At 40.0% G+C, this 11,907-nt stretch overlaps 1 protein-coding gene across 1 annotated transcript; it reads left to right on the top strand.

Annotated features, from left to right (window-relative positions):
• Positions 1-6,427: 6,427 nt before the first annotated feature.
• Positions 6,428-11,682, top strand: LOC104535212. The gene is given in 3 exon segments (XM_010189533.1): positions 6,428-6,656; positions 11,098-11,606; positions 11,608-11,682. Coding segments are annotated over 3 exon segments (813 nt in total).
• Positions 11,683-11,907: the final 225 nt, after the last annotated feature.

Here is an 11,907-nt window from a genome sequence, read left to right as displayed (position 1 = left end):
TCTTTGGAGGACTATCTTAACGAGAGTCATTTTCAAGGCTTATTAAAGTTAACTTATACACCCGGCAGATTTCCTTGAAGATGAATACTGAAGTGGTTTGTGTCCTACTGCTCAAAAGCAAATATCTCAGAAGCAAGATGTTGTCATCCAGATAAAACTTTTCATTAACAACAGATTAACCAGTTCTTTCATGCTGTACTCGATTCTTATCAAACTCCACTTACAGATAAGTACATTTTATTGATTAAAAACAATCAAAGATAAACTCATTCCTAGTGAAACAATGCCTGAAGTGGAAACTAATAAGGGCCAAGCCTTGCACTGTTCAGCACTATCCTGCAAGGCTCAAAAATCCATTTGCATTCAAGAATTAATCAAAATCATGTGGTTTACAGGTGGAAAAATCAAGTCAGAAAATTTATATAGTTTATCCAATTCATTTGAGACACTGCTGGAAAATCTCCCAGAGCTTCTCTATGTGTATTATGTTGAGAACAAATAAACACAGGCTGCTGTCACCTCCCAGAGCTGGAGCCATCGTAACAATGGATAGGAAACAGTCAGAGAACTAGTTGGTATAGAAAAGATACTTCGGTAGCAATGTGAACTTTGTTTATCAGTAACTGGAATGTAAGGCATCTGTAGGATCAAGGAAGCTTCAATGAATTTGCAAAATCCTCTGAAGAGGCTATTGAAGGCCATTCAGTTCCCTCTCATCCTCTTCTCTTGGACAGTTTAATGAAGCCAAAACAGAGAAAACCTAACCTGTTTGACACACTAAACCTAGAAGTGAGAAGGAAGCAAGAGAAATGGTAAGGAAAGATGTCAGCCTTCCTTGGTTTAAAATCTCTGACTGGTAGATAACTTTGGTTTCTCCTTAGGCTGCCCTCTGCACACCTAGAAGGGGATGTCAGAAGTTGTCAGAGGGCAAGGACAGCAGAACTACGAAACTGACAACTCCTGACCCTAAGTTTTGGATACTGAACAAAGGTTTTTTATGTGTTGTGCTCTTATGCCAGGCACAAAAATCACACAGAACATCTGCTGCATTTCACTCCTCACAGTCAGCACAATGCAATTTGACTTTGATGTTTCCAGTGATTTCAGTGTGACTGCATTTACTGTCCTGAAAATAAAAATCAGAATGTGGTTCTGCAAAGGGAACTGGGTAGCACCAAGTTCTCAACACACAAACAAGTATTCAAGGTGAAGCACAGGACGATTGGTATGAAATCTTCAGTGCTAACTTGGTGTCCTTGATCTAAGCCTTTACAGCCACTCAGGCAGAGCGTAGGATCAGAGATGCCAGAGCTCACTGCTGGACTGGAGCAATTTGGAGCTTCCTACAGCTTCTACTTCACTCCGGGAACACCAGTGTTCTGCAAAAACCCTTGTGAGATTTTGCAAACCACAGGGATCTGTGGAATAAAATAGCTGGGAAGCTATTTTACAGCCTGTACTAACCAGGCAACCTTCTCAGACCAGCTAACAAAATAACATTCCTGATTCATTTTTGATATTCAGATATATTGATATATACTTACATACACAGACACTACCTAATTATATTTACGTAAAGATCCCAAAGGGAAAAAAGGGAAAACAGAATACTGTCAAGGAAATGTGAAGGTGGACTACATACGACCCACGCTCACCAAACCTTCAGAGGGACTTGAAGCTGGGCCACCCTCCCTTTGACACACTCAAACCTTTTGTGTCCGAAACCACATGAAAGGTCTGATCAGAAGAAACATCTCGAGATCACAATGAAACCTTGCATCATAGGCTCCTTCATCCCTTTACCATGGAGACGCAGAGAGCACCAAAACATAATCTTGCATCAAAAGAAAATCCTGTGCTTGGACTACTTAGCCAGTCTCTAACTGTGGCATGCTTTTAAGTTGTGCTTTCGAATGATAGAAATATATGTGCTCTTATCAAAAATCTCATTAAAAACTAAACAATTATTATTGATCCCACTAATACTGTCTGGAACCCAAATAATAGTAGCCAGCCTGTTTCTACCTTGCTTTTTGTTATTACATTTTCTAACAATAAAATAGTCACTTTCCAACTCTTCAAGACTGCATTCAAATAATTTAAAAAAAAAACCAACCCAAACACTATAGAAAGATAGAGCAAGGGAATTATCACAGCAACTTTGATTTTCCCTCTCCGTGCCAGTTAAAATCTATGGATATTTGTATTCTATCTTAACCTGCATTAACGGTGTTGGGCATGTCTATAATTCTGCACAAGAACAACATGAATAATCACATATACCTCTGGTCCCAGGTGTGCAGTAAAATCCAGTGTTACAGGAAATGCATTCAGTCAGTTAACCATTCTAAGCATTTTTAATTATCTTTAAATCAACAACTACTCCTATAAGGTCCTCCAAACAGTTTTTTTAAATAAAAAACTAATTTACTACTCACAAATTAATTAGTATGTGATAAAATTAGTTGCATCTTTTTAAATTAGATTTTGCAACCAAGGTCAAGGGCAGTAAACATCTACTTCAAGTTCTAAAAGCCATTGCTTTCGGATTATGAAGTATTCTCAAATTTTATTTTGCCTCAAGGAAATGAAGAATTGCTTCCATTGTGTGATGGGAGAACAGACTTGAGGGAAATATGGCACTTCAGACTTCAGTGGATAATCAAACAAAAATCACTCGTAGGTGACATTTTTGACAGGAGTTTGTTCAATTAAAGAAAGACAAGTTTTTACACAAATGTAATCACGGCAGTAAATTTTCGAAGCCAACAGTACTGTTAGGAAATATGTGTGCCAGTGCTAGGAAATGGCTTGACTGCTTCTATTCCTCAGCAACTTACAAGCCAAATGGGGCCTCAAACATCTAAGACTAAGGCAAACAGAGTCATACCACTCCAATAGTGCCACCTGCTGCAGACTTTAAAAGTATACAGTGGTCTGCAGGTCCAAGTAATTCAATTTAAAGAAGACTGAACGACTGACTGATAGAAACAGAAGTCATAATTTTGTCTCTAGGTATGACAATATGAAAATTTAATTATTTTTATTATTAATACCTAAACAGGTTAGGGGTACAAATGAAGTTATTCCACTATGGTATAAGAACAGAACACACAGAAAATCTATTTCCAAGTTTATGTCAGTGGCATAACAAGGATGAGTTACATCAGCTCACTACACATCAAAACCACAATTAACCCTATGTACTTCGTGATATCGTGTAGATTAGACCTGCAACTCATTTTATGAATCATATCCTGGTTGCAAATTTTTCACAAAACACACACGTGTGAGTGTATATAGACATACACACACCTTGATAGCAAAGTATACACACACAAGCACGTATATACGTACAAATATATACACACACACCTCTTGAGACTCATCAAGATGCCTGTTCACAACCTTTCTCTGCAAAGGAAACAAACTGCAAGGTATATGGCATTGGCTCAGCAAAACAAACAGTGATCCTGTTCCTGGTTACACCTGGACCCGTTCACTTCATTTCACAGGGCGTCTGGTTTCTTCTCCCAATTTCTGGTTTTGCTGCTTACCCATGAGACCATTTGGGAAGAGACTGCCTGGTGTAATGCATTTGTGTAACTAAATGTGATGGCTTCTCCATGATCCCAAGGGAATGGTATAGTACAAATAATCATAGAATCACATCAGGGTTTGGGTTGGAAGGGATCTTAAAGCTCCCCCAGTCCAATCCCTGCTATAGGCAGGGACACCTCCCACCAGCCCTTTGCCAAAAGCCCCGTCCAACCTGGCCTTGGACACTGCCAGGGAGGGGGCATCCACAGCTTCCCTGGGCAACCTGGGCCAGTGTCTCAACACCCTCACAGTCAAGAATTTCTTCCCAATATCCAGTCTAATTCTCCCCTCTTCCAGTTCAAAACCATTCCCTCTCGTTCTATCACTACCTGCCCTTGTAAAAAGTCCCTCCCCAGCTTTCCTGTAGGACCCCTTCAGGAACTGGAAGGCTGCAATCAGGTCCTCCCAGAGCCTTCTCTTCTCCAGGCTGAACAGCCCCAACTCTCTCAGTTGGTCCTCGTAGGGGAGGTTCTCCAGCCCCTCATCAGCTTCGTGGCCTCCTCTGGACCAGCTCCAACAGCTCCATGTCCTTCTTGTGATGGGGGCCCCAGAACTGGACGCAGCACTGCAGGTGAGGTCTCACAGGAGCAGAGCAGAGGGGCAGAATCACCTCCCTCACCTTGCTGGCTACACTTCTTCTGATGCAGCCCGGGATGCAGTTGGCCGCCTTCTGCAAGTGCACATTCCTGGCTCATGTCGAGTTTTTTATCGACTGACACCCCCTGGTCCTTCTCCTCACGACCGCTCTCGAGCCATTCACCGCCCAGTCTGGATTTGTGCTTGGGATTGCCCCTACCCAGGTGCAGGACCTTGCACTTGGCCTTGTTGAACTTCACGAGGTTGGCATGGGCCCACCTCTCCAGGTCCCTCTGGATGGTATCAGTTCCTTCCTCAGTGTCAACCACACCACACAACTCGGTGCATTTAATTATCAATAATAATTTCTAATCAGATACAAACTCATTCTACTTTAAATGCTCTTCTAATGAGAATGTACATCTTTTAAGACAGAGCCTGCATTTCATGTTCAAGGATGCTATCCCAGTAATTTTTTCTACAACACCTAGTCAGGTTGCACAAGTTACTTTCACAGGAGGTCACCGAGTCAAACAGTGTGACTGGAATTTTTAAAAGGTTGGGTAACTTTTATGACCATTAATACTGTTTGTATTGAATGCCAGCTCAAACTGTTACGAGGTTAATTAAATCTCCTGCCCCAATGTATAAACCAAGTGCCTGAAGGTCCAAAGGAGGACTCCACGTGCCAACAACTCAGAACACCACAAAAACAAAGCAACTGAGGTACTCCTTTCTCCAGAGCACTGGGTGTTTATCACAGCTGAAGGCTGGATATCAAAGTAGATCTACCAAAGGCCACTATACGTCAGAAAAACTTAACATGAGACACGCTTTCTCCAGGGTCAAGAGAGAAGCAAACGTGAGGAGTATCTACAGCGTGTGACAAAGTATTGTATATACTGTTCTTTCCCTGGCAAAGGCAGCAAAAGACTGCAGTTGAGGTAGGCAACATGATTTGCAACACACAGGCATATTGGGAAGCCAAAAGCAATTATTAATAAGTGAATTACAGCAGACTTTCACACCTTGGCCTGCTGAGCCTTACTGCAGAACCAGAGACATCACCTGCGTACACACAACTTCCAAATGATTCCCAAGATCTGCAGGATCTGAGCCTGAATCAGTAAATCATTTATAATGCAAATTTCTGCCAGCAACTGGAAAAATACAGCACAGCAGCATTCTTGCCACACGCTGCCCTTTCACACTGTTTTTATACAATGTTTTTCACTGCAAGAAACCTAGCAGATGGACAATTATATTAAAACTACTGTTTAACTGTATTATTCTTTCACACACTACTCTCTTGGGCCCAAATCAGATGGACCCATTCCAGAGATAGAAACTTGCAGTTCGCAGTCCACACGTAGTCTTGTGCTTTACTTGATATGATCAAAAGCCATTTATTTTTTAATTTTTTTGTGTGTTATTATTAGATAATACTGTAACATGCATGGTAAGTTTTAAAATGTGGCACATCATGCATTTGAAGAGTTTGTTCAGCTCCCAGTAAGGCAATGATTACTCCTATATTTTATTTAATTTTATAGAAAGGCAGAAAAATTGAATAAGTGAGAGTAAGGCATTCCTACCTCCAGCCTCCCAGTTCCAAGTGCCTTTGGCACACATTATTTTGACTCTGACACCAGACCTGAGTACTTTTAACATATTCTTAAAGCAAATAACTTTTTTATTATTATTTGACCAAATAACTTTTTTTATTTGAGCAATAAGTGCAAAATTATTAAGGTTTTCAGTCCTCCCCTCCCACCCCACTGTCCCAATAAGCAGAACTGGATGCAAGTTGAGGAAGGGAAAGTGGAGAGGAGAAGATGCAAAATATATGGAAAGAAAGCTGAAGAATTCCCTGGTGGAGCCTCTGTCTTGGGGGGGTCACCATGACAGCATCCCTTTAAGAATTAACATTACTACCTAAACCAGTATTACCCAGCCCTTTGTGCACCTGACTGTGCTCAATGAGGTTTTGTATTTCACTGTTTTTTTTGGCCGAGCTTCATACGCTCACAGCCTTCAGTCAACATTAAATCCAGCTATCCAGGTATAATGAGCTCTGCATGCAGTAGCTCCAGACGCAGTGCACGAAGACAAGCAGACTGAAGTCCACAACTTCAGAGCAGACCACGCAACTCCCGAGAGAAGTCACCATACTTGGAAGAAAGTTACTTCTTCATTTAGGAAGATTTCAGATGCTCCATACTTGATTTGCTTTTTTTTTGTTGTTAACACAATGAAGGAAAGGTCCTGCTTCTGCATGACTTTTTCTTCCTTGTTGGAACAGATGGTAAAAGCTTACAAATACATGATTGGTATTTTTTCAGTGACTCATACCTCAGAGCAACAGGTTTCAGATCGTGATAAGCAGCCAACCAAGATGGATGTAAGCTTACTTGAGGAGCAGTATGACCATATAAAACAGAAGCAAAAACTGCAATCGCACATTATTGTATTTAAAACAGGTATGCTTATACTTATAGGAAACAATGCAAATGTAAAGACTATTGCTTTAAATCTTTAATAACTCCTAGTTTTGCTCTTTTTATGCTCAGCTTCAAGAGAGGTACAAAGTTAATTCATTTTCTGTCATTTTGGCTTTTTATTCATTTCACTGAAAGGTGGTCTTATGTTTGTATCAATTAGCTTCACAGCAGTGGAACACGAACATCAATTTGAAGCAGATTAACTTATTTGAGGTAAGGTTTTACAGGGTTTATGCCAGTAAAGTAAAATTCTAAACTTAAATGACAAACCGGAGCCATGTACTTCATGTCTATCACCAGGGTATTTGTGCAATGTATCCTGTAACGTTTCTGCTCTCTTGAATTCCTCCATCAGAACAAGCAGTTCTGGGTCTTCTGTCTCTTTTTCCTTTCTTCTTTATCTGTGTGAAGAGATGTGTCCTACGGGAAGCAATAGCAGATACTAAGTGACTAGCACAAGTTGGGGTTTTGTTAAAGAATAACTCCTGCTTCGAGTCGTAGTGGGTAGCTAAGATACAAGCTTTAAACAAGAGGTCCTGTTTTGAAAGTGTTTTCACTGCATATTGCCTGGAATGTGCATAAATAGAAAAACCAAGTAGTATCACTCACCTACCTGCTATGCCAGACAGATTTTATAAAACAAACTTACAAATATGTTAAAGTTTGTAGTTAGACTGCTGCTTACAATATTACAGTGACATATTTTCATTTATTTTCCAAGTTAAAATGAGATTGAGAATACGAAGTCAATTAATGAAGCTGTCTTCTGAATTTAATTGCAATAAGAAAAATATGCCTTGTTCACCTCCCATATTAGTATTTAGCTCAACAAATGCAGAACATAAGTTGTTTCATTCTTTACATTTTTCTCTACATTTTTCAGCAGTTCTAGATTTTGGCTGTGTCAGATTATATCATCAAAACAGCTGAAAAAACAAAGAATTATGAACTACACAACAGACGTACTTCTTCAGTATTGTTTCATCCAAATGTCTCGAAATTTTTCAGTTAAAAGAACTTAAACCTCTGTGAGGGGGGAGAGAGGGCGGGGGAAGAGAAAGGGGTGAGAGACACAAGCTAATTTTATCAGGTCTGAAAAGGCAACTAACTTGAAGACAAAACAGCCCATCTAATCAGCTATAGCAAAAATATAAGTCAGATAAAGAAAGGAAACAGGAGTCTGCATTCAGATTAAATTCAAATGAAGCTTCAGATATAATGAATATAATCAGCACAGATTTTTTTGCAAGGACACTGTTTAAAGATTCAAGAAATTACATAAGAAAGTTGGACTGCACAGTTTCTGGGAAGTTTAAAATTTAGTAGGGCTGGAAGTTCACATAAAAATATTTTCATATACATACACATAACCCAGAACATTCACAAAACCACATAACCTACTGCACTGAACTTTTACCTTCAAATAACCTGTGTGGAAAGGATTAATGTTACTGTTAGAAGCAGTTGAAGTTTGAGGTTTTTTTGTTATACTGAGTTTTCAATGTCCTGAAAGTTGATGTTAAACATTCCTATGGTTTGGAAGCTGGGAAAACCTATTACATAGCTCAGCTTTTTGAACCTGTTAGATGCAGCAGTCTCCAAGAATATGCCAAGCAGAAATGAACACTGCCATATCAAGATAGCCTACTGCAATACACTCCTAAAGTTACGAGCTTAAACTGTCCAGCAATTCCAGCTACTACCAAAAGGCAGTCCACAGATGTATCAGGGTTTTGTACTGGCAGCAAACTGTTTCCCTACCTAAAACATAAGGTTATGGCTGGGCTGGGAAGGGGACAACAAGGACAGCACCACCACAACCCCACAGATGCACACAAACCTCAGAGGCCAGACACAAAAACCTCATGAGATTCAAGCATCATGGAAGGAGGGCACCTTCAGACCCTCATGGTCTTAAAAACCCCTGCCAAAGGTCTTTATTCTAACTAGTAAAACCCCAAATTGTTTCTCCTGGACAGAGCAGCTGTCCTTCCATGATACCACAGGGATTTTTGAGGATTTCAGGTTTATTGCTCCACAGCTGGAATTGTAACTCCAAGTCTTCTTGAGGACTTTTAGCTTTCTATGTCACTACCTGCTTGCCAGAGTCATGAAGTTGTGGACCTTTAAACAGAACTCAAGATCCTCTCACTTCTCTGGGTTCTTGACTGGTGGGTTAGTAACTGAGAAGTCACCTGAAAACGACTCTCTTCTGTTCCTTCCTCAATACACACAGCCACGTTCATGCTTCTGCCTGTTCCTGATTATTTGAGAACAAAGAGAGCACGATAAGATTTGAAAGTCACCGGCTGGGGGATAATACAGCAGTGTATTCATTATTTATTGGCTAAGAAGCTGAAAACCAGTATTTACTTTAGGAATTAAGTGGGAGCATTCGGTGCATGCAGTCACAACAGAATAAACACTGGGGCTCTGACTGCAGAAATCTCTCCCAAGCATTTCCCAAGCGAACGTGAAATAAGATTAACTTCTGTCACTCCGGAACCTTAAAAGTATCTATCTTACAATGACAGCATACAAAAAGGGCCAAATGGGAAACAAGCCTGTGACAAAGCTATTATGCACAATTTTAAAAAAATAAAGCAAGCAGCAGACCAGGTATCTGTCTAATTAAAGCTTTCTGTAGAAGTTTAGAGTGTGATGAATGTGTGTTAATTCAATACTCAGTGGTTCAGGACTCTCACATTTCTATCCGAGGTCATTGCTCAATTTTGTGTGCCGCACCTGTAGCCAAGGAAGCAAATCAAACCTGAAGTCAAACCCAGTCCAGACTATTAAAACTGGACTAGATGCATTACTTGCAACCCTTGATTAACTCAAGACAGATCGCAGTTCTTCTGACAACCATTTCATAAGGTTCAAGATAAAACCTGATTTGCCTATCAATGCCAGTTCAGCCCAGAGTACAACTACACCCACAAGAACGTGCAAAGCTGCATCGCCTCAGTCTCTCAGTTCCTCCTCACATACAGGGAACAAGCCCTATTTTTTGTAGCTTGCTGCTATACTGTGCTGTTCTGCAGAACACAAAGGGATCTATTTTGCAAGTGGAATTTTGTAGCCACCCAAGCTCAGCTTTATTTCCTGGATAAAGCCCAGTCATAACTTTGATTCTCACTGTTGCATTGTAGTGGGAGCCAAGGAGTCTTCAAAGCCCCTCCTTACCTGAAGCCATGTTGTACAGGTTTATTTACTGCCAGTAAATCAGCTGGGTCTGACATCTTCAAGTATTTCCCTGTAAAGATGGTATGAAAGAGTTAGAAAAGGGGGGGTGTGCTGTTGGGTTTTTTAAAATGAGCATCTTACTCGAAATAGCTTCATTTCAAATTCAGGGTTACAATTCTTTTAAAATGGCTATTCAAGTATTCTGTTTCAGAATATAATCAGCACTCTTCTACATCTACTTTTTTCACTTTAATACACTTCATAACTCCTACTGCAACAGACACAGTTCCTATAACCCAAGCCTGTAAATAAGGTCAGCATTTTGCACAACTTCTACTTTAAACTACATTTCTACTAACAGGAGAGTATTTCATTACTATGTGCAACATCAACAGCACTGTTTATCTTTAATGTAATGGTTCAGTTTCTATCCATTTTCAAGGCATAGAAAGCCAGTCATGCTCAGTAATTTGATGGCTGCTATGTGTAATTAAAGTAGCATTAGCATTTCTATCCCTAATATCTTATACATTTCTAACAGCAACTTTCATCCTGACCAGACTCCTTCCCACTGTTACAGCTGCTCTGTACAATTCGTGGTATTCTATACGATACCATTTTTCCTCTAAGGGATCACTAGTGTGATAAACTGTTTACTTTACAGCATTTATAGTGACAACAATACTAAAATTGCATTAAAATATTAAAATACAAGCCTGTATGTTAATGTTCCCTCATTAAGAAAAAGAAGAAAGACATTCACACTTGTTTCATCTAGAAGTGGCCACAGTATTTTGAAGCTGTCAATACAAACATCAAACAGAATCAAACAGAATATTTTTGTCTTTCAAATCACAGCACCTACCAACACAAGGAGCAAGTCCCTGCTCACCTTAAGAATTTTTGTTTACAAGCAATTAATTACTGACAGTAAACTCGCAATCTGTGATGTTAACGAGTCTTAGAGTACCAGTTAGATTGATTGGCTTGATAAATACCCATTTTCATTTGACTAAACCTAGGGTACCATTTATGTCCTCAGAACTGCAAAACTGAGCATGCAGTATTTCTACTCCATAACCTGGCATCAAAAGAACTTGCACTACTCTCAGCCACAGATGGGAAGAGTACAAAAACTCATCTGTTAAAACTCTTCAGTTGAGTATGTCCCACAGAAATTACACCCTTAATTTTTGCCACCATGGTAACGTGTATATATGCATTTCTGTTGTAGGTGAACGTGAATCTGTTCTCCCAGAATCAATGGTCAATGCTGTTTTAATTAATAAAAAAGTCAGAAGGTCAAAGTCATTTACAGAACACGTTCCCATCAGAAAGGTCAGCCTGGAGATGACCAGCAGTGGCAACAAACAAGACAGCTCGCCATGGCGCACCCACCTGGGCATTCACCGCCTGATGCAAGGCCCTTGGCAAGGTGGTCCCCAGGATCCTTCCCACTGCAAGAACGGACCGTGCAGTTTTGACAATCAGAAACTGATTTCAAAGGGAAACAGCACATTGCAACCCAAGGAATTAGGAGGAGCAAGTGAACTCTCCATGCTTGGTCAACTGGGAAGTTCAACCACGTTGAACAGTTTCAGCAAAGAGAACAGCAGCAACATTTCCAGCGCCTGCCAAAAGCCTCCTCTGGAATCAGCCACTTCAGCAGTTTGGACACATCAACATCTTTCTTCTACAAAATGCATGCCAACCTATAACAAACTCAACTTTTACCCTTTCCCTAATAAAAAGGGGCCCAGAATTTCTGAAGCAGCAAGGAGGCTCGGATTATATGTCTCACAATGAAGACATTCAGTAATACATAAAACTTAGTCAAAACTTGACTAAAACTTAAAATAGCAAAATAGTCGTCTTAGTTACACTGATCGACCTGTTGAGGGTCTACTGCTTTTATTAGCCAAGGAAGAGCCTTACTATATAATCTGCTGTTTTAATGTACAGTGTAAAATGAGATGTTCTCATGAAGATGCTGGGCTGCATGGTATTCACTTTTGTTATCTGAGATATAACAGCAATTTTATCT

Source organism: Mesitornis unicolor, unplaced genomic scaffold (assembly GCF_000695765.1).
Source record: "Mesitornis unicolor isolate BGI_N332 unplaced genomic scaffold, ASM69576v1 scaffold7878, whole genome shotgun sequence".
NCBI lineage: Eukaryota > Metazoa > Chordata > Aves > Mesitornithiformes > Mesitornithidae > Mesitornis > Mesitornis unicolor.
This window is presented reverse-complemented; position numbering and strand designations above follow the sequence as displayed.